This window comes from Furipterus horrens, unplaced genomic scaffold, assembly GCF_987537825.1.
Source record: "Furipterus horrens unplaced genomic scaffold, mFurHor1.1.pri manual_scaffold_2, whole genome shotgun sequence".
Taxonomy (NCBI): domain Eukaryota; kingdom Metazoa; phylum Chordata; class Mammalia; order Chiroptera; family Furipteridae; genus Furipterus; species Furipterus horrens.
This window is the reverse complement of record NW_028327172.1, coordinates 183,605,915-183,633,770: the sequence shown is the minus strand read 5'-3', so window position 1 is coordinate 183,633,770 and position 27,856 is coordinate 183,605,915. Positions and strand designations below refer to the sequence as shown.

Below are 27,856 nucleotides of genomic sequence, written 5' to 3'. Positions count from 1 at the left end.
CGAGGTTCTGCTTTTCTCACAAGCTTGCAGGTGATGCTGACGATGCCAGTCCTGGACCACACTTTGTAGAGCATGAATTTGGAAAATAACAGCTCTTTTGTCAGTCTGCTTCTGTGTTGGAGCTATTCTGTTTTTCTTTGATATGTTTATTATTCAGTAAAAAATCTTCAGAGGACTCACTCAGTGCATTTTCAACAAAAAGATAGGGTTTTATTTAGAATATCATTTTAGAGACAAAAAGCAGTTCATTTTGTTTAGCAAAATAAATTTAACACACACATTTAAATAAAGTAAATTAAAGACTTTAGTGGATGTCTTTTGTTAGTTGCTTGCTGTTCTGTCTTGCTACTTGCGGAGTTTCTGTCTTTTAGCCTAACTGGGTTATTTCTAAGTTAATGCAGCTTTAATCCAACGAACTACTTTATGAAATCTGAATGACTAAAATATTCCTCTGTAATCTCATTCAACCTCAATGTAATAAATGAACCATAAGGAAAACAGCTTAGGGATGTAGATTCAGAAGGAAATGTTTCTCCCTCTTGACCACGTTATCTTTTCAACAGAGGCCTTGCCTGCTCTGAAATGGATGTTGAAGATAAATTGTTATTGGGAGGTGATGATCAAAAGCAAACTCAGGTGGTTTTTGCACCATCTGTCATCATGACCCAAGGGAAACGCAAGCCACACCACTTTCCCAGCCAAGCCACTGCTTTACATAGAAGCTGCACATAGCTTCCTATCATTATTTTCTTTTCTAGTTATGTACATTAAAAAAAATACAACATTGTGTTAAATAGCAGGATAGCTAACAGTGGAACATACAACACTACACTAAAAAAACAAAATAGCTTGGTTAAGCCGAGGAGAGGAACAGCAGATGATCTTCATGGAGCGAGGCTGCGGTGCCCACCATCTTCTTAGTCTGTAACGGATCTGCATTCCGAGGGTAGGCCTTCTGACTGCCGCCACTGGGCCAGGCGCTGCTTAAACCATTTCTGGAGGAGAGAAATGTGCAAAATTACCTGTCACATACTGAAAAAAAAAAAAAAAAAGTCCATTCTCTTTTAAAAGGGAGGCTCTGTGGTCCAAATGGGAAGGAGACAAAGGAATGTGTCCATGGGGGTGGTTCTCACTGTGACACCTACCTTTCTTGCCTCAGGACCTTTGCACATGCTGTGTCTTATGTTTAGAATTTTCTATCTTCATTCTTTACCTGATGATCTCCTTCTCATTCTCAGACATCAGTTTAAATAAAAACTTATCAATGAAGCCTTTCCTGACCACTTTATTTAAAGCAGGCTCTCCACCCATCTTAAGACTTTGCTACCTTCACAGAACTTTTAATATCTATAGTTGCTTATCTGTATCTTCACTTTTTAACCTGCATTTCCTTCTAGAATATAAGATTTATGAAAGAAGAGACTGGATGCATCTTATCATCATTGCATCCTCAGGCCTTAGCACAAGGCTTACCAGTCAGCTCAGCTATAAATGAAGAGGTAAGCTCAGGGCGGTCTCCATCATCCCTTCTGGTTTTCTAAAATTTTCCTCTTCTAGGGGTAAGCAGATGAGGGGGCAGAAAGGAAGCAGAAAGAGCACAGTTATGGGATGCCAGACCTGGGATGTGCTGATGGAGACGGTGCAGTAAGAAAGATCTAGAGGACTATGACTTAGCATAGATGGACACCTGCCCAGCTGCCCATTTAACCTCAGAACAAATAGGCAGGGCTCTAGGGCCATGCTGGGGAAGACGTCATCTCTGCAGAGAGCCAGTGAGCTGAAAGGAAGTTTGGCATGAGCTCAAGATCAGAAGAAAGGGTGAGAGCCACAGGAGAAGGAGTATTTCCAAGAATCAAGGCCTGTGGAGTTAGAAGGCAGTGAGGCCACAAGACCGGTTAGGGCTCCGCACCAATGCTAAGCTGGCTGCCCCGCATACCTCCAACTCGCCCTAACTGTACAACAGAGTTCACACACTGAAACACCGTACACAGCTGTTAATATCAGCTGTCTTGCACACCTTTGTACTGCGGGGTGGCAACAGAGAAAAGTACTCTAAAGCCAAGGACAGCGGACCACCCTTAGGGAAGCTTTCTCTTTGGGGGTTGCTTTCCAGCTGCCATGTTTCATTCCTGGGGATAATTGTCCTTAAGGAGAAGAGAGAGCTCATGTAACTCTGGTGCCTTTAGCCAAAGTTCTGCTGCTAAAGGTGGGCACCATTATCTTCGGTAAGCCTAACGCATGTGTTCAGTTAACGCTGAAATCTGGTGTGAGAGCAGCACGGCTCCAGTTTTGTGAATGAGGCGGCTCTGTGGGGGGTCTTCAACACTACAAGGTCTGACTCAGTAGGATTTCCAGTTACCAGAGCTGAAGAAAGGGTGGAGTTTTAAAGACCAGCTAATTAAAACTTGGAGGGGGAAAGTCTCATTTTTCTATCAGGATTCATTTAAGACAAAATGATTGAGCTGGCCTCATTCAGGAGAGCCACCCACATCTTTACACTATCCGTGAAGCAGAATATTAACATACAGCTACTGAAAATAACTTCAGCAAGGACCACATTGGTGAATTGGTGAGTTGGCATCCAGTGGCTTAACAAAATGAACCTTAGCATTGGGGGATGGGCCAAAGTTCAAGAAAAGCTCCTCTTTTCTAAAGACATATATTATAAATCAAGCATATATATAGTAATTTAGCAAGTCAGTTCTTGTCCAACAAAAATCATTCAACACCTTGCTTGCTTATCTCCCCCCTCTGGAGCTGAATCTTACTGCATCTCACTCCCATCAATACTAATTTTCCACCTGGCTTTATCTCTCTCTTTTTTGTTTCCGACATCCCCTGGGAAAGCCATTCATCCCTGGCTTGCTTATAAATGAATGCCCTCATTACCCTCACCCCATTGACGGAGATTTATTTACTCCAAGTGAACAGATGATAATTAGACACTGTGATGGGGAGGGGTGGAGGCAAAATTACATTGTTCCTGTCCTTTTCTCTAGCAACTAACATTTCATCCTTTTCAAGGGGAGACCTTTAGAGGTCTTTATTCCACTGATAAAATGCCTAACAACTAAAACTACTGAGTTCTGGGAATAGTCCCAGGACACGAAGAGGAGATAAAAATACTTGGAAGCCTCTCTAAGAACCAATGCCAGCTACACTGGGCTCCAATCAGCGATAATAGAAAACGCTAGATCATCTCAGCTTCCCCAGGGGCTGATGAAAGAGCTTTCCCAGAGGCTTCTAACACTGACTTCAAAACAAAAAAGATACAGGGGCTGGTATTCTGTCAGGTTTATCTAATTTAAATGTAGGAGCGATCAAATTACTGTCAGGAGAAAAACCCATTCTAGGATCCCAGCAAATGCTACTTAAAAAGTTATTTCTATTAGACCACCCTTCACGTCACTCTAGGTCCCCATAGGTGCCCCCTCCACAGCAGAGAGCATGGTCCTACAGTGGGACAGTTAGAAGGACGTCCTCAAAGCCCCCGGTCAGAGAACATTTCACCCTTTTAGTCCCTCTTGTTCCTGCCGAAACATCAGGAATGTGAATCAAGTTTAGTTTGTTATCTCATAAGAGCATGTTGTGCTTATTTTTATTCCACTAATGTATTTCTTGTTCTGCAAAAATGAAGAATATGATTCTAATTCTGGAGGTGGGGGGTGTTAGGAATGAGAGAATCAGATATAGAAAATAAAAATTAATTTGATGATCTTTCCTTGTGTAAAGGAACAACACTAATAAAGTATAGAAACAGGGGGTGTGCTGATACCAGCCACTGCTTCTGTGTAGGCCCAGCACATCCTGGCCTCCCTGAGTTATTTAAAGGGTCCCTTGCAAAGCCTGCAATAAATAAAAATAATGTTATCACTGGCATGATATCTCCAGAAGAAAGTTTTTTTTTTAGAAGACAGTTTTTAAAATGTGTTATTTGAGAAGATTAAAGAAGAAACCATTCTCATTCACCAGTGCATGCTGGGGTGGAAGGGGTTGGGAAGGGTTGAATGGGCAGGAGGGTGGGGGTGGAAAGAATGGGAAGTTGATAGATGAGACTCAACAGATCCAGAGGGTTACCTTGGAATCCTCTTTCCCTGAACTTGCTAAGTGTTGCCTCTGTCTCAGCACTGGGCTCTCAGATGCGTCCCTGCGGGTCTATGCAGGATGACAGAGAGGGGAGCCCAGCGGTGGCAGCCTCGGGGAGGAAGGAGGTGTTGGCCCCATGGCAGGAAAAGGAAGCCAGGGGCCCTGCTATGAGGCTGACTCACCCCTACACCCACTCATTTCAGGGCTGGGTCTACCATTTGTTCATTTGAGGAAGGTAGAAGAGGGGAAATGGGAGAAGGGCTGGCTGAGAGGGGCAGATGAATCTGCTGTGCAGGGCTCTGGATTGGCTGACCTCAACCACAGACAGAAGCAGGTGCCCTTTCTTCCTGCCCTTCACTTGATCTCATTTCAGTTCTCTAAATAAGGTCAATCTTGAGGAAAGTTTGAATATAGCCTGAGATGACTGTCACTTAATGTGTGTGTGTATATATATATATATATATATACACCCCCGCCCCCCAGGAAGTAGAAGTTAAATTTTCAGTCTTTTTCTCATAGCCCACTGAGTTGTTTGCACGCCTTCTCTGTGGAGACAGTGTAGCATCCTGGTTAGGAGTCTGGATTGTGCCCAGACTACCAGGGTCCAAATCTTAGCTCTGCTACTTCTTAGTTGTGTACCTGAGCAAGTTAGTTAACCTCTCCGTGCCTCAGTTCCCTTATCTGTACAATGGGACTCATAATGCATACCTCACAGCATGTTTGTGACAAGTAAGTGATTTAATACTTGGAGGGTGCCTGGAAGAATACCTGGCAAGTATTCGCCATTACAGACTGTCAACATAATTATTCCGCCTTACAGGCAAGGCGATGATGATAATTTACCATGGGAGAATCAGGCTGAGAAGAGCTTAGACCCCTAGTCAGTGCTGTGCCCACAATAAATTCACACCCTCTATTTAAAAGATGAGTAATTATTGTCTCTGTGATGCCTCTTCATTTCTAAATATACCTTGAGATTTTAAATGATAAAACTTTAGCAGGCTGCCTCCTCAGGGTGTTCCAAGAAACATGAGCTGTAAGACTCTGGTTACAGTAAATCACCTTCTCCTAAGTCCTGCTGTTTCCTTTGCTAAAAACAGGCGTGCTTGACTTTCTATCTGACCTAGGAATGAGGATTTTCTAGAGGCAAGTTATCCAAAGCATATTTAACTTAATGAGTAAAAATCCTTTTGGGCCTGGGGTCCAGGGTCTTAGGTCTAGGATCCACCTGAGCACCCATTACAACGTTTTAAACCTCATCTGAGTGTGGTTCATGGGGAGGAGAGGACCGTGTCTGATGCTCTGGTTTATGCAATGGAAAGAGTAAGAATATCTCTGCTTTAGAGGTGTGAAGTGCTTTGGGCTCCCATGGGAGAGATGCTAGAACCGTTCCAAGTAGTTTTATCATGAATAACTAATTGTCTTTCCATGAACAAAGGGAAAATAAAAGTCAAGAGTTTAGGCAGGATTACCAAATAAATACATAAATACATTTTAAAAGTCAGCTGGAGGAGCCAGCACTGCACCTGGAGGTTAATAATTATGGATAGTGTTTCATTCTCGTTCCTAAACAATTTTCAGGATAATATAGGTTTTAAAAATAGATAAAATAAATCAATGCATTTAAGGGGACATCTGCTTCCACTCCTTTCAGCTGTAATCTCAGACATCTACCTTCTTGGAAAAGTCCAGAAACAGACTAAACCTTAGAACTGGCGAATGTTTTAATATCCGAACCAAATCTCCTCGGCTACATGCAATTCTAGCTATGCAGCTAAGGGGAAGCTGGAATGCGGGTGGAAAAAAGCGTGCTTAACGACCCGTGCCACCCTGGCGATTTCCTTCCTCTGGGCCTCAGTTTCCCCGTTTGCCAAACCTGATCGCTAAGGTCCCCTCCAGCTCTGACACTCTCGCGGGTGATCGATTTGAGAGCGCGGGGCTCAGAGCGCACTCGGCACCTCTCGGGAAAGTTTCGCTCACAGCCCAGGGGAGCAACTAAGCCCGGGAAAGCGAGGCAAGAGTGGTTCAGGGACGCTGCTCCCCACCCAGAGGCCGGCGAGAGCATTCATCCCGGGCTGTTGTGGAGATTGGAAAAGCAGGGAGAAGGGAGGCTGAACGAGAGGTTTCTAAGCAGCCCCTAGGGGAGCCACCGCGGGCTAGGGACCGAGGGGCGGACGCGGAGCCCGCGGAGCCGGGAGCTGGTCTGCGGCCGAGGCAGCGATGCAGGATCTGGGCTCCCGGGATGGAGCTCCCGGGGTGCGGGCAGAAGCGTTGAAGGATCAGGGGAGTGCGGCGAGGCGAGCTGGGGGGCGCTCTTACAGTCACTGGACGCCCGGGCGAGGGTTGCGTGGTGGAGCCGGGCGCAGGGGTCCGGGGGCGCGCGGGGCGTGCGGGATCTCACCTGGGTCTCCTCCTCGGAAAGGCCGGCCTCGGCCGCAATGAGGCACAGCGTGGTGGGGTCCGGGTGCTTGTTGACCTTGTTGAAGTTGTATTCCAGGATCTCCAGCTGGTCCTCTGTGGGGCCGCTCGCGGTCTCCGCCGACATGGTCCCGGCGCGGCTGCGGGAGAAGGAGAAGCGGGGCGGTGAGCCAGGCTGCGGCGGGCGGGACGCACGCGGGGACGGGGATGGGGCGCGGCCGGGCGCCCTCAGCCCGCGGGCTGACCCTCCCGCAGTCGCACGGGGGCGCGGTCCCCAGCAGCTGCAGGCTGCGGCCGGACCTGCCCGGGAGGCTTACGCCGCTTTTCCCCGGGGGGAGCCAGAGAGGCCGCGCGCCCTGCGGCCTTAAGGCTCTCAGGAAGCAGAGAAGGAAGCACGCGTTGATTTTGAAAAACGGCCTTCAAAGCCTCATCCGGGGAGAGGGAGCCATGGGACTGGCTTGACAGATGGCAGGGGGCGCGGCGGAGCGGTTTACAAGCCGAGACCTCGGCGGGACGCCTCACCAGTTCGTGTCGATCTGCTTCTAAAGGGGCCCTGGCCAGGGAGGGCTGGCTGTACACCCCACACCGACTCCGAAGAAATGACCCACAGGACAGAAGTGACTTCTCACAGTTGGGGAACTGGGGCGGCGCTTTTAACCTCTCGCCGTGACAGAGGTGGAGATAGGTCCACCGAGACCCGATTTACCCCGGAGCCCGCAAGGCCGGGAACCGAGCATCGGGAGAAATCTTCACCTGCGGGTTTGTCTGAGTCACTCGGACATCTGCACCCTCCTTCTCCACCCTCCACCCCGAGTTTTAGGCATGAGTCTGCGGCCTCTGGCCAGCCTGGCTGTTCACCGCCCCTCGTGGCCTCATCGTTGTTCCACAGGGAGGAGCCCACTTCACTATGTACCTGTCCCTTCTAGGTGAGGACTTCCAAGGTAGAGCCAAAACCCATCTGAGGAAAACCCACAACACCTGTCTTTTAAAAATTTCAGGTTTCCCCTGTAATTGTATTAAAATATACTGCAAAGTTAAGAGAATGGGTCCACTATAAGCTTCACCGTCTCTTGTATTTCCTTGCTTTAGAGGCAAACATTGCTATAGCAGATTTTGGAGCAACAGGACTTCCTGCTGCATCTCCTCCGTTCCTAAGAAGACTTGGAATGGGGGGGGGGGGCAGCTGTGCACCCCTCCACTCCCTCTTCCCAGTTTAAAATATACCGAGGTATAAGTTGGTCTTCAAGATCTTGGCTGTGGGTTTGGTACAAACAGGTCAGGACTTGACATTGCTGACGGTAAAAGACAAGTGCAAGTATGGGAATCACATTGGTTTGTTGTTGTAACAAACAATTACAAAACCCTCCAGTAAAATCCTGAGCATGCTTTGATGTGGTTTGCACCTAATGTTACTTTTTCTACTGTGGGTTGCTGTGACCTTTTCCATGGTGACTTGCATCCCAGGCTCCCTAACTAAATGGCTTTACCTCTCTCCTCTACTGTGAGAGTCTTGAGAGTCTGGAGCTCAAGCCACTTGTCAGGTCACTGAAAAACCTCCCTGTGTTTTGAGGGAGCTCAGTGCTTCCCCTCCTAAAATTCTGTAGCAGGGATTTCTGTCACAGTGCTGAGTCAGGACAGGGCCCAGCCAGGTCAGAGATGCCTCCTCTTCTGTTGGCAGCTACCTCCTGCTTTCTGTGACACAGAACTTCAGAGCTGGAAAGAATCTTGAAAATCAACTCCAGTTTTCTCCTCTTAACAGCCCAGAAGAAGGAGGCTTGGGAAGGCCGACTTTCCCAGTGCTGCCCAGTTAGTGACCAGCGCCCTTAAACCGGAAGTCTTAGCTTCAGTTTCAGTCCCGTGCTCTGCTAGACCCCCTTCAACAGGCCATCTGTCTCCAGTTCGGCAGAAAGAAAAAAAAAATCAGTGTAAAATGCAGGCAGGGGCTAGTTGCCATTTTGAATGGGCACTGATTGCCCTCTTAGGATATCAGTTCAAGCCACAGCTGCCCACTGGAACCATCCACCACTGCTCATTCTGCCTAAAAGAACACAAGAAAGGGGAAACTGCCACCTCTGATTTTATTTTTTGCCCTAGAAAGGTTCCATCTAATTCCATTGACACAATTATGTTGGTTCTTCCTTGAAAACTTTTGCTACTTCTTTGTGGAATCCTCAGTTCTTCATAAATATCAGTCAAATATACAAATTTCTAAACTGCATTCAGATTCAAGGACTCTTATGCATGTACTTTCCCTCTTTTTATTATTTAATTGCTATTATATACTTCAAGGGCAGCTAATGTTTTTCTACTTAATCAGGTGCATTGTCTCTCACTATATTTTTGTGGCTTCCTGTTATAGGATTTGTATGAGGTTTCACGGGTAGGCCCTGGTTGACTTTAAAGTATTCCCTGGGTTTTTTGGCTGAGGATCATCAGACTTGGCTGGCTGCTAAGGAGATCAGTGGGAAGACCATCTGAAAGCACCTACTTCTTCTCCAAGGTACACCAAATAAACTTGATTTCTAGAAATTAAGATAAAGATCTAACCTCTCCAGTGAGATCTACTTTACTTCACAAAACTATTATTTCAGCCTTCTCTGGCTGACAAGTGCTTGCTACTGCTTCTTTGTTTCTTCTCTCTTTCTTTTAAAGGAAACTTATAAACCAAATCATTCTAGTGACCTTGGCCTTATAAAACTTCTCAGCTCTTTCCAATTAGGAAACTTAAAAAGTTTCTCCAAAAGTACTCTAAACAATTTCAGATGAAAAGAACTAAAAAGATTTCAAAACTTCTTAAAGTTTAATTTTACATAAATTCTATTGTTGCTGTGGTTGTTAATGTCTTATGAAATGTTCAAAGAGTACTTTGTCCTGTGGCTGTGTTTTCTTTTGTGGATGGGGGAAGATAATTCATAAATGGTTAAATGAAAGTTGCTGGCTTTTTTTCCCCTAAATTAATTCCAAAGCCTGGGTAGACCGCTTTACCTTTGTCCCCTAATCCTAAAACTATTTATTTTAAAGGTATTTACCTATATGAATTAGCTCACAGGAAGTGCTACAACTGGTAACCTGTAGAGATTGCTATTGATTCACATTTATCATCTTCTCCTCCCTCTCCCAGCCTTTCTGACCTCTTTGTAAAGCCACTATTATCAAACCAAGAGAAAAAGACTATCAGTGGCAGACACTCCTCATAAAAAGAGTCCCATAGTGAGCTGGCCAAAAGCAAAAATGAAAACAAAAAAAGAGATTAATCATTCTTTAGGGCCATCTCCCAATTTTCTTTAGGTTGAATTTCCTTTATGTTCACTGTGAAGTTCCTGGAGGCAATGAGCTCTTGAAGCATTTTGTATTTTCTTAAGTGAGGAAAAAAAAAAATGATATACTGCCATTTCCTCGAAAAGTCGTGGGTCTTTGGAAGGGGGCAGATTTTCCCACTCATCACTTGCTGAATTACTCTGGACCAGGTGGGAGGGGGATCACTTAAGCTATGACTCTCAGAAACTGACACAAAGGCGTGGAATATTGAAAGATCTGCCTCCCTAACACAGGTCGGGTTAAAGAAGAGAGAATTTTGTTTTGGTTTTTGATCGGTTAACATCCCTAAGCTTAGAGCAGTAGTTCTCATGCCTGGCTGGGCCTCAGAATCACCTGTAGAAACATCCAAACCCACCCCAGGTCTCCTGAATCAGAACCATATTTTAGGAATCCAGAGTGGGAGAGACACAAAAAGTTTTTAAGCTAAGATTTTGATGTTTAATCCTTAAAATCAACTATAAATGCTTAGAACTCATGCCTTATACCTGTAGAGATGCGTGAAAATATCTTCTAACTCTAACACTGTGTATCATCTCAACAGTTGATTAGAAGGTAGGCTGAGGTAGTTTTAAAGGAATAAGCTTTTAAAATACACATTGGATAAAGATGTAAACAGCATGCTATTAATCTTTTGTATATATGGTCAGGAATAGGTAAATTGCCTTTAAAAATTATGAATTACCAAAAGACAATGTCCTATGGTTTCAAAAATTAGAAAAATATAAAACTTTTAAAATCTTTCAGAAAAAAAAATGTATTCTTGTGTTGAGATCAGAGTTTAAGAAAGCAGGTCATCAAAAGAAAAATTTCTTCCACCCCATCATACCAATTTCCATAATTGATTTAGAAGCTAAAAATTACAGTATAAAGGATTTGGCAACCTTGAGTTTGGTTGTCCTCTACTTCCTTAAATTTTTCAGTGAGGGAAATACTAAAAGCTAAGTTGTCATTTATATAGACAACTTATATAATAGAACTTAAAATTGAACATTAACCCTGGCTGGTGTGGCTCAGGGGACTGACCACCGGCCTGTGAACCAAGGGGTCACTGGTTCAGTTGGATTTCTGGTGAGGGCATAAGCCTCGGTTGTGGGCCCCCAGTTAGGGGCAGGCGGGAAGCAACCACACACTGATGTTTCTCTCACTCTCTTTCTCCCTCTCTTCCCCTCTCTCTAAAAATGTACAAATAAATCTTTAAAAAAAAACCCTAAACATTAGACTATGAATATACCATGTACACACAGCATCACTGCTGTCTTCAGGGAAACAAGATTCCAAACCTGTATGAGAAAGTACACTTTTAAATGCTATATTGATTCCAATTTTACATAGTTAAAAAAAAACTGTAGGAAAATATAGCAAAATGTTAACAGTGTTTATATCCAGATTGTAGAACTACAGATGACGTAAAATTTTTCTTCTTTATGTTTTTCTGGTTTTTCACATTTATTATTTTGAAATTAGAAATTTTTTATTTTTTTCTTAAAGAAAGACATCCTTGATCAGACCAATGGTTTTCCTTTTGTTTCATCTGGTTATTGGTAGCAAACTACATTTTCAGAATAAGCATGGGAGTTGTTTTCCACCAAGTCTACCTAGATGATTAAGGAAGTAAACATTATCATTTTCCATTCAAAGATTATTAAGTGTCTAAGGCTATATCTAATGTACATGTAAGGTATAAACCATAAATTACATAAACACTAGTGAACCCCACCCAATTTAAAATTAAATCATTACCAGGCCTATGGAAGATACTTGTATTTCCTTCCTAGTCCCACCCTCAGGCTTATCTGCCTCTAGAGGAAGCCAAGGTTCTTATTTTTGTGTTAATCATCCTTTTGCTTTTATTTCCTTTTTCTTTTTTTATCCTTCCTTTGATTTTAAAATTAGTTCTATCACATATGTATGGTTCCCAAAATAACACATATTTTTAGTTTTGTATATTTTTGAGAGGTATAAAAGCGGTATCACTACATATAATTCTTCTGTAAATTGCTTTTTTCATCAATATACTCCCAAGATTCATCCATATTTCTGCATTTAGAGAAGTTCATTTATATTCAGTGCTGCTTTCATTTTGTAATTACTTGGGTTTTTCCAGTTTTTTTTTCTTTTTCCTGTGATGAACATTGCCTTTCTGAACATTTTCATTTATGCCTCTGAAGCACATCTAGGAGGGTTAGGACATTATACAGAGAGTGGAACTGGTCATAGGTATGTGGCTTTTAACTTTCAACATAATATTAACTTGTTTTTCAAAGTTGTTGAACAAAACTATGCTTCTACCAGCATTGTATAGGATTTCTTTCACTCTATATCCTCACCAACCCTTGTATTGCCAAATGTTTAATTTTTTGCTATTATTTTTTATGTATTCTTTTTATCCATGAATAATATCTAAACCTTCTTGAAGCTATTTCTATTTTCAGGCTGCTTAACTTCTTGGGGCTAAAAGGTTCCAAATGTTTACTGTTTACTTTTACAAGTATTTCCTGTTCTAGGAGATTTGAGGTATTTTTTGAGAATTTAGACTCTGTCTCCAGGCTAGCCTGTTATTTCCATTGGTGACCAAGAACAATACAAGAGATTATGGGAAACTGATTGCAGCAGACCTTGTCTGTATAATGTTTAAAATGTTGCTATTTTCTCTTCTACAGAACGTGATTCTGCGCTTTAAAACTGTGTTAACTGTGTCTCTTACTGCCCTTTCCAAAAAATAAATATCCAAGTTTCTAAATAAAAACCACGAGATGAATTTAAAATGATTGAATAAAAGAGAAAGAATGTAAGGATAGAGAAGGAATATAAAAGAGAAAGACTATTAGACTGTGAGTTTAAAATAGGTTATAAACATGTAAAATCAAATAATACACTCATGTGTTGGAACTGCAATACCATGATCATGGGGTCCTGAGCCACAGTACAAAAGCAGATTAATATTACTGTTTTTAGTTTCTCTCATAATACTTTCTTAGAACTTAAAGTGGAATAAGTCCTGTTTCGCAATCAGGAAAGGTTATCTAACTTGTCTACAGAGTCAGAGGAAGGCTCAGAATTCTAACTTTTCTTCTGGTGACAGCAGTAAAGGCAGTTTGTGATGTCAATAGCATCAAGATTAATTTAGACTTCTAAAGTACTATGTATTCTTCTTATGCTCTATGGATGTCAGAAATTCAGCCCTGCCTAGCGTGGCTCAGTGGAGTGAGCACTGGCCTGCGAACTCAAGGGCTGCAGTTTCGATTCCCAGTCAAGACACATGCCTGGGTTGCTGGCCAGGTCCCCAGTTGGGGGCGAGGCAACCTATCAATATATCTCTCACACACTAATGTTTCTCTCTCTTTTTCCCTCCCTTCCACTCTAAAAGCAAATAAATAAAATCTTCAAAAAAATTTTTTTTAAATTCAAAGAGCACTGGCCAGGTGGCTCAGGTGGAGCATTGTCCTGTACACCAAAAGGTTAAGAGTTCAATCCCCAGTCAGTGTGCATACAGGAGGCAACCTGTCAATGTCGCTCTCTCTCTCCCCTGCCCCTTTCTCTTCCTCTAAAATCAATAATATCCTCAGGTGAGGATTAAAAAAAAAAAGAAACACAAAAATAACTCTGAATCACCTGTTTGGATTGTTAAGCTTTAGTTTTAGTCATTGTCACTTTTAATGAAGAATTGGGGCTGGAGGGCCAGTCTTTCTTGTGTGGGCCAGTCCATTGCCAACCTACTGTGATCTCTCCAGCCTCACTCCCTTAGCTGCGGCTTGCAGACCTCCACACATCCCCTGGGAAAGCCTTAGTGTCTACTTGACCCCAAGTCAACAGAGATGATGGAATTGCCCCTTTAAAGTTTTGTTATGACTCCATTTTTTGAGGCACAGACAGCTAAATTGGGGAGATATTTTCAAGGCTGTCCGGTAGATCTGAGCTCTTAACTTTTGATTCAGTGTAACAGCTCCAGGCACATGCAGAACCACCAGCCAGCTCACATGGACAAGCATGATGTTCTCCCAGAACATGATGCATTTGACTCAGAGAGGCAGGAAGTCTGGGATGCCAACTCGTACTTGAATTCATGCCATTCCAACTAGTCACCAGGGACCATACCATCCCAAGTACGTCTTACTGCCCCAAGTTTTGTCAGACAAAGATGTCATGAGGTTTGATTTTCAATGCTGTGGGATTGCATTGCTCAGTAGTTAATCCAAGGCTTAAAAATATGAAGGGCTGCTTTCTTTTCTAAGTTCTGCATAGCTAATGTGCACATCTATATGTGCTCCGTATAGTTGTTAATCCAGCTTACTGCTCTCCAGGTCTTCTTCTTTAGATTCACTTTCCTCTCGCCTAGAGACCCCCTGTTTCAGGAAACCCAGCAGAATTAAGAGCAAAATGACATTTAAATTAATGGAGTAAAAAGGTCAAATAATTAGAAGTCTTGCGTACTAATCATTCAAAACATCACTGCTGAGCTTCCATTTCTCTTATGTGAAAAGGGAGTATAATAATACACACCTCTGCCAAGCTCACAGACTTGTTATTTTCACATATTATTGCAGGGACAGTGTTTCTAAACTGTGATGTGCTCGCTTGCAGAAGATATTATTCATGTTTTTGTACTCATTGGCTTCAGAACTCATCAAACCCTTCACTCTTCACACTTGATGCCTGCTTAGGACTCATCACACTTGCCAGAATTTGTATGAGTGACGCTGCCACGCCACATGAGAAAATGCTTCGTCCTTCAGTACTTGTCAGTTTTGGCACTCATCACAAGTTCTGGAACGAATTAATGACGAGTACCGAGGTACTACTGTTTTATTCTTTAAATGAGGGAGAGCTAGACATTCAGTGGGAAACCTCCTGAGTGGCAAACTGTCAGACAGCTCATAAGTTTCACTCTTTCTGGGTTACAGTCCCTTTTCTTAAAATTTCTGGAATGGTAAAGCACATGGTTGAAATCAGAACCTTTCAAAAAACAATCAAGTACTGTATATACTGCTTCATCAAAAGATATATCTAAGGGTGAAACTTCTCAAAACTAACAAGGTCGGGAGCTGGGAGAGTTGCATAATATCTTAAGCATGTTTTCTCATTAGCACTTCTACATTGTGCATTGATTTTCACTTATTATTGGTATCTTTACTAAAATTATGGTTTCTTTGCTCATTCCTCCACACCGTTCCTCATTTTATCCTTTTATCTATTAATGAGGAAACAATAGGAAAGACAATGAGTAGTGAGAAAGTTAAAAATAACCAGGAACAAATATTCTATGAATTGGTGAGTAGGTTTTTTCTAGGCTGTCTTGGTCTATGAGAATAATGACCACACTGAAATTTTTTTCATCCTGTTGAAGTATCCTTATAATTATCACTCTATTATAGTTAATCATTACTCTTATAATAATTAAACTCTATATCTGATAAATTGCTTGCCTCCCTTTCATTTAGTTCTTCTTCTGGAAGATTCTCTTGTTCTTTCATTTGGGGCATGTTTCTTTGTCTTCCAATTTTGGCTGCCTCTTTGTGTTTGGTTCTATGTATTAGGTAGATCTGCAAAGACTCTGGTTCAGACCTATGTCAGATGCTACCTGTGAACAATCCTGGGCAACCTGTTTGGAGCTAGCAGTGATAGCTTGTGGATCCCTCTGTTGGGCCAGTTTGTGTGCAGAAAGAACTGGACTCCACACCAAGGACAGATTTTTATCAGCCCTGGGCCTGGGGGAAGATCAGCTAAAGTCTCAGAGCTCTCAGAGATCTGCCTTAGTTGTTAAACTTTATCACTAAGATAACCTCCATCTGTACTCCTCAGCAGTGTGGCATAAGATCCATAGGGTTGGGCAGAGTAATTCCTGCAGATAGGGCAATTGCTTCCCCTCAGGCTGATGCCACTTGGAGGGGAGTGCTCTTCCTGAGAAAGATGGCCTCTGCGTTATGGGGAATGACTCAGCACAGGGATCCTGGTGGCTGTTCCTTCAATACTCTCCCCAGAGCCACCAGCCCCAGACTCTCCTCATGTATATCTAGTCTAATCTGCCCTCCCTCTACCATAGCCCAGGGTAAGTGGCTGCAAATGGAATTTTGTGTGTTGGCACTTTAGGAGGCTCTCTGTGTCTCCAGCCATCTCTCCCTGGCAGACAGAAACCTCTCTGCTTTTCACAGCTGGATGTTATCTGGGTTCCTTTCTGGCTCTGGTGCTGTAAGCCAGGGAGCCCATCTTGGGTGTTAGACCCCACACTTCTCAGGGGGAACCCCCTGACTGCTGAAATATTCCTCCAGTACTGAAGCTACCTCTGGTGGGAGCTCAGCCAGCCCTCCTGTGCCTCCTTTGCACTCTCTACCAGTCCAGTGGTGAAGTGGTTCTTTCTGTCTGTCCTTGGTTATAAGGCATCTCTCCAGTTAGTGTTCAGTTGGTTATTCCAGATGATTTCTCTACAGTTTAATTGCAATTCCAGTTTGGCCCTGGGAGGTGATTTGTGCAACTCCATTTACTCCTCTGCCATGTTGGATCTCCCAAAATTGTTTTGAAATAATTTGTCATGGGACTATCCTCCCCACTAAATTATATGCTCTCCTATGAGGGATAGGTCATCTCTTATACATTTATCTCTCCAGAATTCATTAGAAGTGTCTCACACTTAATAGGCATGCATTAAATGTCTGTTAAACTGAACTTAACTGATGCCGTCTGGCACTACTTGATTTAGGACATTAATTCGGGAGACACTGCTCTGTGTTTTCAAAAACCAGGACTGGCCATGTTCAAAACCAAAATGTAACATTGGAAAATATAACTTTCCAGCCTTTTAATACCTTTTGGTCCTCACTGCCCTAAACAGCACAGCGCTGATTCATATTTTTGAACTGCATACAGGAACCTCACCCTATTATAACAATATCAACAAAATATTTATTGAGTAGTTACATTGCATCAGGGACAGTTAAATATCTTAAATGCATTAACTCACTTAATTATCTGAGGAAGAGGCACTCCTAATGTCTCCATTTTACACATATGAAAACTGATATAGATGAAAATTTATATAACTTTCCCAAGGAGAAATATATAACTTTCCCCACATACAAATCCAGTGAGTAGCAGAGCAAGGTTTCAAACCCAGCAAGTCCATGTTATTGACCACTGCAATATATTTCTTCTTTGTATTGAGTACCTATGTAGACAGAAGAGCCTTGATGGGTGGTTGTGGACAGAGGGACAAAAAAGCAATGTGGTGCCACCTGGAACAGGAGTAACATGGTGTCCTGTGTCTGCTCTGGCTCCTCTGTTGGGTGGGGCCAGTCTGGGAACAGCATCTCCTTCCCTGTGGCATGTTTCTCATGCTTGGTGACCAAACACAGCTATGACCCAGCCAGTGATTTTAGTTAATATCACCAGCACCACAAGCCAAGCTGGTTTTCTTTCCCTATGTGCTCTTCTTTAACTAGTACAGATACAATTGAGTGATAACATTATGTGAATAATATAGTATACAAATGAGAAAAAGTTATAGCATCCAACAGAATGGAATAGAAAGGTGGGCTTCAACCAGACCAGATGGGTCTTCATGACTATTTCTGCCACCTAATCCCTAGATGCACAGAGTTTGGTTGAAATGATTAAGGAACTTCCTAAAATTGTAGTTGGAACAAGTCTCTCAGAGGTCCAAACTTTCTATGGCTACTCACAGAAAATAGCAAGGTATTATGAAAGCCATTGGAGGGGAGATGTCTGTGAATGACTTCCAGCAGTGAATTAATAATTAATCCCAGACATAAAATTCTCTGTATATACAATGAGTTCTTTTTATTGATAGCCCAACTTATGCTCTAATCTAAAGTTTTGTATGTGAAACAAAAGAAAATTGTGGAAGACAATAATAAAACTTTAGTCTTCTTTTTTGTGTGTGCTGTGATGTAAGTGTATATAGTCTACTTCCTTAGAAATAAATGGACAAATGAAAGAGGGCCGTTTTATCTCCATAATCTCTTTATAAGAGATTTCCATATTTCAAACAGGTTGCTTTTCCAAAGGTCTATCTCTACAATGATTGTTTGAAACTCATAAAAATTTTTCTCTAGAAAGAACATTATAAATTGTAGGTAGAATCCCAGGCTAAACCACCAAAGGGAGTGTGACTAAAAATACTATATATTTGTTACTGAAAAAAAAAGTAGAAAATAATCCTGTGCAAATATCCTAGTAAAACTTAATAAGAAATCATTTCATTTTGAAAGCAAATGCTTAAGAAAAAGCAGTTTAATTAAAATTTGGCTTAGAGGACTGGAGTTTTGGTGCAGATATGCAAAAAGGTTTTCAGGGAATTTTGATGATCTTAGAATAGTCTCTGAAACATTGTTGGGTGTGCAGTGAATACCTATTGAATGCTTGTAGATTGAACTTTATTTTCACTGCCAAAACATGAATTTTCTTTATCTTATAAAGGCATAATAATTAGAGCTGTATTTGTGACATAGCTGAAATGAAGGGGGGAAAGAGGAAGGATAGGAATGTTGCAAAGTATTGATGTGAGAAGTAGGCTGTTCAAGACATAATTAATGGACAATAAAGAGAAAGCAAGAGATTACTTTACATGGTCCTTGCCTCATCTTTCTACCCAAAGGAAAAGGATGAAGACAGAGTTTATGCCTCGCATTTCCTGAGCCAGCCACCAAGCAGCACTGTCAGGCAAGAACAGTTTAGTTGCTGGCCAGAGCTCTCTGTAGGTGGGAAAAGAAAGAAGCAGATATAAAGTAGTTTGTTTTTAAAAACATTTTTATGTACAGGATTAATTCAAAGGGAATGTTTGTATATATTTAATGGATAAATTGTATATAGGGAATACATTTTAAATCCTCATTACTAAATGAAAATATTAAACTGGTATGGAGTAATAGAAAGAGCACTAGGCAAGGAGTCAGGCCCGGATTTCAGTTTTAACTCCGCTACTTAATAGTCACATGACCATGGCTGAGGTTTTTAAGCTTATCAGAAATGTAGTTCTCTTCTCTATAAAATGTGGCTGAGAATTTCCTTTCTTTCCTATGTACTGAAGTTGTGGTCCAGTGAGATTATGCTCATGGAATGACTTAGAAAACTAAAATGATATACAGGTTTCCAAAAGTGCTATGTTATTTCCTCATCCAGAAAAGTAAAGACATGGGGCCAGATGACCTCTGGGATCATTTCTCCTCTACAATTCTGATGAATAAAATGGCCTGGGTTTTAACTGATGGTGTTATTCCCCATCAACAGTTTACTGATGTCACTGACCTAAGAAAGGGGAGGACAATGGTCCGTCCTAGGCTCTGTTCCTGATTGCCAAACACTCTGTGCCTGGCTTCTACTTCACAGGATAGCTAAGGAGTCCATGAAACATTTTGAACCAGCGTGCTTTTTAGTATTCAGCCTACCTGTTAAATTAACATGAACATATAATTTGTCATCCAACCTGGAACACTTCAGTGTAAAAGGGGTGCTATGAATAATTACACGAACATACCAAGCATACATCAGACGTGTCCCAGGCAAACCTGGACTTCTGGTTCCCTGATTATATGTAAAATGTTAAATTTTTCTCTTAGGTGTAGAATAGTAAATATGTTTCTGTTGAATTTAAGCATCTGTAATGCTGTTACAGATTAGCAAGATGCAGGTCTGTTATGATCTTAGAACCACAGCAGCAGAGAGGAGGTTGTTCTTTTCTCTTAAGAGAGCATATTGTTGCAATTCTGCATGGTTCAAGTTAATGAGAATTTAGGATGGCTTCAGATTTCCTGACCTTTCATTTTTCTTGCAGTTTGCATAGGTAGGGTAGAAATTTGTCTGGTAGGACAAATAATGCTTGGGCCTCTGCCTGCTTTAGGTATTGTTGGTATGGTTGTACTAATGCTTAGTAAGTGCAAATATCCATTACATCTCAAACACAGTTCAGTCCCATGATCAAATATAAACAAAGGAACAAAAACGGCTTGTACTAGAGATTTCCACGGGGCACAACCATGTACTCTGGGCTTTTCACACCAGATAATACAGGAGAGGTGAGACTTGTAAAGTAGCTTGTATGATCAGATCTCCTCTTTGAGAATGTCCAATGCCCTAATATACCAACAAATTTGACAGAGAGGTAGATTTCTGCTATGGGAGGGGGTAGAAATTTTAGCATTTTCAAAATAAAACCATTAAACAAAAAGAAATTAGGACTACTCAGCCTAGAAGCAAATAACAAAAAGAACCAACTTTTTAAACAGTTTGTGGACAGAAAAAATGGCACACATAAGCAAAATGACAGGTAATAAATATTCTTTTTATGTTTTAGAGTATGTTATTAATTTTTGGTCACCCATTTAGCTTCCTAAGTATATTTTATTTAGGAAAGCGCTAATTAGATTAATTAGATCAATAGACTGTACTGTAGGGAGAGGTATATGTTGCATAGAAGAGGAGGAATGTTCAAAAACTTAAATGCTGATGATAGAAATCATTCTGGTATTTAAAAAAATCTAATACAGATAAACCACACAGATCATTGTGAATCAAATAGATAGAACTGTCAAAATGCTCTGTTGTCATTCAGTCACTTTAAAATGTAAAAGAGAAGAGTTTCTTTCTAAAAATGTTCTCATTCCCATTGCCTGGTTGTGAAAAGGGCTTTCATTTTTAAGTCTGGGGACATGTCATCATGTTTTGTTTGTTTTTTTTTTTTAATGTGTGCTCAGTTCTACAATATTTTTGCCTGAGCCCTAATTACTTAGTAAGGAACAGCAGTGAGAGACCCTCATGGTACTACCCGTGCTGGGTCAGTAGATGTTTCGGCTGCCCTTTCACACACCGTTGTGATCTGCCTGACGCAAACAGGCACAAGTTCCTCAGGGTGTTTGTACATAATAAAATCTTTAAAAAAGACTCTTAGAGGAAAATGAAATTATCTCTTTACACAAATATACTTGAATCAATTATTATTTTTTATGGCCCAACGACCATTCTTATTTTATGATTGTAATGAGGTAATGGATAAAATGATACACACCTGGTACTTTGTAGAGCCCGAGATCATGCCAAAGTCCAGCCAACCATGCTGCTTGTTGTCATGTGATTCAGTTACATGGGTGTTATTGAGTTGTTTTTGTGAACAGGTGTTCAAACTAATGAGACAAACAGAGGCTGTGCAGCTCTAGCCTGCTCATTAACATCACAAAATCGTTGAAAAGGACGGATACACCAGAAAGTCCAGCTTGGAGGATAACTCTGAACCTACACTAGACTGTTTCTCTGAGCATCAGACATAATGTTGCAGCAGGAGGCTCTCCTTCCAGCAATATTACTTCAGTCTCCACGTGGCTTTGGACAACTCACTGAATTGCTTTGAACCTTCATTTCTTTATCTACAGTTGAAGCTGTAATCCTATCCCCACCCATCTCACAGGGTTGCTGTAGGGTTTAATAAGATGGATTATGTTTATGAATAGCACTTTAAATTATAAATACTATATAAATATAAAGTACCATTAATAAGGTTCTAATCCAGCTCCCCAGTGACTCAGGATATGTTGGGCAACCAAATGGCATCAGGTTTTGTAATCATTAAAATAGGTAAACATTTTAGAAACCTCACTCAACTTTATAATCAATAAGATTTTTTTTTTTTTCAGGGTAAGACTTTTTTTTTTCTTCTTCATTGTTTTAATTTTTTCTTTTTTTACTTATAGTATTATAATCAGTATTTGCAAACAATGTCTTTATTTTTTTCTTTAGCTGAATATGTATTTTATTTTATTTTTAAAGTATATTTTATTCATTATATTGTTACAACAGTTTCAATTTAATAATGTTTCTTAAAACATTTTATTTGCTTTGCCAGGGTAATCAATGACCAATACGGAGAAATGAAATGCCTCTAAAACTGACTAGCTCAAATTTAAGAAAATGACTGGAGAAGGGGTGATCACTGAGACCACACTCTTTAAGTTCCAAAAAATTATTTCAGTCACTATTAAAGTCCTAGTAAAGTACTAAAGAACTCAGTGAAACTTCCAAACGTTTGAAATACTAGACTAGAACTTGTGATATCTTGTGTCTCCATTTCTCATGGACAATTCAATATTCCATATTATTTAAAGAAAAGATAGGCTGTCTAACCCACCCCTTTCCCTTCCCCTGTCTCCCACCAACCAGATCTAAAGGGTGGCTGAGTATACATATGGGGATATTCATTATGGAATCATTTATGGGTATTAAAGGCAACAGAAATGTCCATCACTAACGGATTAGGTAAGCAAAGAGTATATAAATAGCAGATCATTAAAACGAGGTTAGAAATAATAGAAATATAATCAGCCACAAAGATATAATTTAAAAATATGGTGTTCAGTTGATAAAAAGAGCAAGAGGGACAGAGGAGAGCCAAAGAAAGAGATTGAGATGTAAAACTTAAGCAGGGTCTTGTGTACGGTAAACTGAGGAATATGTTAACTCAACATGAGCCAAAAGACTTAAAAAATTAAAAAACTGTTGGACTGCCCCAACTTTCAGAGCTTGCCTATACAAGTCTTTCCAGTGTATTGATTGCATGGTGTGGGAATACTTCATGGCCCACCTAACACCCTTCATGCTGCAGCATACGCCAATCCAAAGGGTAAAGTGAATGGCTGGCAATTGACCTCCATGACCACTCTGCATGCTCTTCTACATCATCATCAAATGGCTTTCTAGCCTTCTCTTTTCCAAGTGAAATAACATCAGGTCCTCTTGCTGCTCCTTACAGACTGGATTTTTATTATTATTTAGTCATCTAGGAGCCCTTTTGAGTTAGTTCCAAGGACTCTCCTCCCTTTTAAGTTGTAGAACCTGAATCAGATACAATACTAATAAAAGCAGGAGATGACCTGCTTTCTTCACTCCTGCTTCATAAAGCCCAGTTCTAGCCACCTCTCAGCAGTGCTATTCTACTCCCCAGGAAGAGTATGAAGAATACATAATAAAGTGATAAACATTTCCTGGCATAAGTTACTGAATTAAAGTTTTTTCTAAAACAGATCTCATTCCTGGGCACCAATAGACTAGAAATTTGGAAAGGAGTGAGGAGATATAAGAACTAGGGAAGACTGTTTATGTAAATTTCCTTAGGGAGAAACCACGCAGGAAGGAAATGAAAATACATCAACAAAGACTAAACTATCTAAGCAGATCTGTCACATCCTTAAGAATCCTAGGAAACTTCAATTGTAATCAGTCTAGATCTAATAGCTAGAATGACTGCCATTGGTTTCCTGCCCATTCTGCACTAAGCGTATTAGAACTGATCGATGTCTGCCTTAGGTTGTTTTAGTTTTAGTTTTAATTTTTAACATAAAAGCAGTTCTGAAAGATCTGGCAGGTTTTTCGTGTTTGGTCACATTTTATCAAAATTACTGAAGCAAATTGTAAGAAATTGTATGAGGATGGGTAAAAATTCACCTCTCTACTTTTAAAAGAGCTGCTATTGCTATCCAAACACAACCTTAAGGCAACATTAGAACCTGAAGCAAATAAAGTAACTTACCTTGTGATAAACAATTCTTTGAACCCCCAGCATTCATACTGAACTTCTTTTTGGCAAGCCAATTTAAATATACAGCTCTCTGTCTGGGCAGTACAGATACAATGCTTCCCATAGGGAAACTGAGTCATGACAGGAGTGAGTGACTTGGCAGAAAGGTCAGAATGAGGCCTGGGCAGGCCCAAGTTCAGAGTCACCTCAGCCACTGACTGAAGGCAACTGACTTTACTTTCTTGTACCTTTGTGAATTGTATTCACAGGAGACCATGTAGCTCATTGCTCAGGCCAGGTATTTTTGAGAATAAAAGGGGGTGCTATGAATAATCCACTGGGACAACTGATCTTTTGGGTTCCCTCCTGCATTAAAGTTCCATTACAGCTGAGTTAGAGCTGGGAAAAACAAAAACAAAAACCCAGGTTCCTGATCATCAGCCCTGTACTCTGCTCCCCAAGCCAGGCTATCTTCTGCCAGGACTTATCAACACTGGAGTTCTGTGGAAGGGCGTCCAATGTAAGGATCCATGAAGGTACTTTCCCAGCAAATAAAAAGGGCGGCCTGACCTGTACTTGCTTGCTCATGTACTCACATACCCCAAACCACATGTGTGTTCAGAGTCAATAGCACTGGAATGACAAATCCAAACAGCAGTATGAAACCAGAGTTGGCTGCCACCCCGATGCCAACAGCCTAATCCTTTCCCCCAGAGCTTGAGTCCCCTGTCTCCTGGTCCCCAGAGGCTCAGCATGGTGCTTACCTTCCCTTCCCTCCTTGATGCTGCTCTCACCAGTAAAGACTGTGCCTTCCGTCTGCCCAGCTGCCCTGGGCTCCCAACCGCCTGAGACTCTGCTTCAGCCCAGAAGGAGGTTAAGTACACACCTGGCCACGCCTCTCTTTAGAGGCAGGAGGTGCCACAGCAGCTGCCACTTGCCAAGAGGAGCTGCAGCATCTCAGCTCTCCAATGGGAGAAAGGGCTGTTAAGGACCCAGAGTCACAGGAACTGAGGGGCGGCCCTTGCCGTAAGCTGCAGGAAGGGGCTTCCTTATCACTAAGGCAGGGAAAACTGTTCTGCCAGGGGCATCTGCTCTAGAAAAGGAACCAGGTAAAATGTATAAAACCCTGTGAACAAAATTTCTTGATATTTAATGGCCTTCAGGCCGCTGTCCATTTTTTCAGAAATATAAATTAAATGCAACCATCTCTGATGAGGACAAATGCATTTAACAAAAAATGCACCAATTCAAAAATGAAATCTCTCAGGGCCCACAGTCTGTAGGGAATTCCCTATGGGGTGTGATTTGAGGAATTCTACTGAAAACCCCCAATCTTGGTATCTTTTCCCCCAGCAAGTTGCTTGGAATTCTGACCAGTAGAAATTATAAATTTTGCCTGAAACTTTGATTTTCCTGATTGTCACAAGTAGTAATTATATTTATATAACATTTCATAGAACTCCCAGATATGTTATCTTCCTAGAACCTATTTAGTATACCAGGAACAGACATAACTCATTAAATAATTATTGTCTATTAACATCATAACATTAATTAGTTTTCAGAAATGGGTAAGCAAAGCTTTGAGGAGATGAGATCCTGGAAGAATCAAGCATGTTTAGAGTGGAGAACAGATGGGAAACCACCTATGACATGGCCAGCTGACCCACACAGGTGCCAAGGTGAGGGACAGATAAGGAGAGCAGAAGCCACAAAGACAACTTCACCCACTCAAGCTTTTGCCCGATGTTGACCTGGAAATTACTTTGCAAAGACCCTGTAGTGCCAAATAGGCTCATCCTGATGCAGACAACTCTGGCCAATTTCTGAAAGAACAACTTGGCTGTCTGCCAGAGCAGAGTGCGTGGTGCCTCTGCCACGATTCTTTTTAATAATTATAATCCTCTGGATTATGTTGGATATTATCTAGGGAACAAAGGAAGCTATTAGTTTTGAAACATCCCTTCTCACCATCCCTTCTCACATGTTAGCACAATCCTTAAATAATGCACCTTTGAGTCTGAGTAATTCCTCCCGCTGGCTGCCCCAGAGCATGTCTGGGTTCCAAGAATGTGCTTGAACCACACCGGATACCTGATCCTAGCTAGAGCTAAAAGTATGGTTTTGAAGACTCAGAAGCCATGGCCTCTCGGGTCCCTCTTCCTCTGAAGTCCTATTGCTGTCCTCCCTGTGCCCTGGGGTGCATGGTCCATTGACCCCACCTTCTCTTTGGGCCTCTCTGTCCTCACGTGTGAAGAGCAGGGTCTGAGTTTCACATCAGAATCACTTGGGGAGTTTCAGAAAACAATGTCATGCTACACACCCAAGGGTCCTGTTTAATTGGTTAGGGTGGTGCCCAGTCCCAGGTCTGACACTGAGTTAGATGATCTCTGGGACCCTCCCAGTTCTACAAAAGTCCACAATCCTCTACTTTATTTATTGAATTATTTTTTTTTCTAGACATAATTATTTTTAAAAAGATTTTTATTTATTTAATTTTTTTTAGAGAGAGAGGGAAAGGGAGGGAGAGAGAGAGGGAGAGAACATAGATGTGTGAGAGATACATCAGTTGGTTGCCTCTAGCACACCCCCAACCTGGGACCTGGCCCATCACCGAGGCATGTGCCCTGATCAGGAATTGAACCGGCAACTCTTCGCTTCGTGGCACAATGCCCAACCCACTGTCAACACCAATCAGGGCAACATACTTATTTTTTTCAGTATGTTGCATAGGCTGAATTTTAGAGATGCTTTTAATTATTAAAAATAAGATATATTATTAAAGTATTGTTTTTTGGGGTATAATTAGCATATAATACTATAATCTCTACACTGTACAATCTGATACATTTTTACTTACAAGAAATGGCTATCACAATCACAATAGTGAACATATCCACCATCGCCAAAAGTTTTCCATGCCCCTTGGCAATCCTCCCAACCCTCTTCTCCCCGCCCTCCTTCACCCGGTAACCACTGATCTGTTTTCTCTTTCTGTTGATTAGTTTGCATTTTCTATCATTTTATACCAATGGAATCATACAGTATGTACTATTTATTTTTGCCTGTCCTCTTACTAGTTTTGTCTTTGTACTTTAGATTTCAAGCTCTTTGTGAACAGGAGTTACCTTCCATTTCTTTTCTCTGTCTCCTGGCCCCCAACTTATCTTTGCTCAGAGAAGTCCCTTAATCATTACATGCTTGATTGAAATCAGACCTTTATGGCCTCACAACTGAGTTTCAGTTTGGCGGTTGAGAAGTGCCTGCTGTGTTCCGGGTCTCCACTTCCCACAGCATCTCTGTACGTTCCTAGTCAGCAGCGTCAGCTCAGTGAAAATAATAATAATAATAATGAACTGGCTTCAACCAGAGGTCTTCATTTAGGGGCTGGACTTCTAGTGATCCAAAAAGTGAACATCAAGGTGCATGGTGGGGACAAAGGCATGGGGAACTACCTGTGAAAGCCTCTGGGCTTTCACCAGATTCTTACTCTTAATCCCAAGGTCCTTGGCCCAAGGGAGGAACTGTGCAATTAATGTCATGCTCTATTCCTTATTATAGTCCTATATGCGTTTTGTGACTATGGTGTCTAATTATAAATCCTTTACTATCTATCCCCCTCCCCAGTACCTTTCTTTCTTTTGTTCTCTGCCTGCTCTGGTTATACTAACCCTTCTAAACTAAATACACTGAGAGCCTGTCAAGTGGAGCACTGATTTGTGGAAACCTTTTGCTTTCCTCTTCTCTTTAAGACTGTCTCACCTAAGCTATGTGGTATGTTGTGCCTTTTTTATTCAATAATTCTTATTCCACTTTATTTAGCAGTTTGTCTGGCTACCATTGTGCTTGAATATCATAAACCTACATTTCCTCAAAACCCCAGAGCATGGCATTTGTTTTCATTTTAAGATCAATATTTTCATTTTCAAAACTGGTAAGTATGATGAGAACCAGAAGTTACAATAATTAGCATGGCAAATTCACAGTTGAGCCACCTGTACCCAGTCCAGAGATACTGCCCCTTCCCCACTACATCGAACACAGAAAAAAAATATTTTAAAATCACATTATGTCTGATTTTAGACTGAGATGTAGAATAGCACAATCGGTTTCTAAATGATAAATTTATATGCAATCTGGCACAGTTCTACAAGTGCTGATTTCAGAGTGTCCTTCAGAGACAGGAGAGAGAGAGAAAAAAACACCCTACCTATTGGCCGGAAGGCCAACATAGATGGCCCCTTGCTCCACATCCACCTCCATCCACTCCGTGCACGTTTGTGAGGACCTGATACCTTACATCCAGCAGCATTCCCTGGGCCAGGTCTTAATTTTCATTCTCCCTTTCACCTCCACCATTCCCCAGCAAAATAGCAACTATGATAACTATAGCATTTCAGTCGCTTCTGCACTAAGTTCACTTCCTCTGCATTAAAGGCAAAGCCCTGAAAGTTACTTACGTGGAAGTGGCAAAGCCTGGACTGGAAGCCGAGGTCTCTGATGCCAGCCTATTTAAATAGC

General features: G+C 41.5%; 1 protein-coding gene across 2 annotated transcripts; it reads right to left on the bottom strand.

Annotated features, from left to right (window-relative positions):
* Positions 1 to 184: 184 nt before the first annotated feature.
* HOPX (HOP homeobox) lies at positions 185 to 27,856 on the bottom strand. Of its 2 annotated transcripts, none has more exons than XM_090266830.1 (3): positions 27,796 to 27,856; positions 6,488 to 6,644; positions 185 to 995 (listed from the first exon to the last, which is right to left on the bottom strand). In XM_090266830.1, exons 2-3 carry the CDS (start codon positions 6,629 to 6,631, stop codon positions 918 to 920), a joined length of 222 nt encoding a protein of 73 aa, XP_090122956.1. In that variant the 5' UTR covers positions 6,632 to 6,644; positions 27,796 to 27,856; the 3' UTR covers positions 185 to 917. The 2 variants fall into 2 exon arrangements, with proteins under 2 accessions (XP_090122956.1, XP_090122957.1); XM_090266831.1 differs by lacking the exon at positions 27,796 to 27,856 and adding an exon at positions 24,100 to 24,202.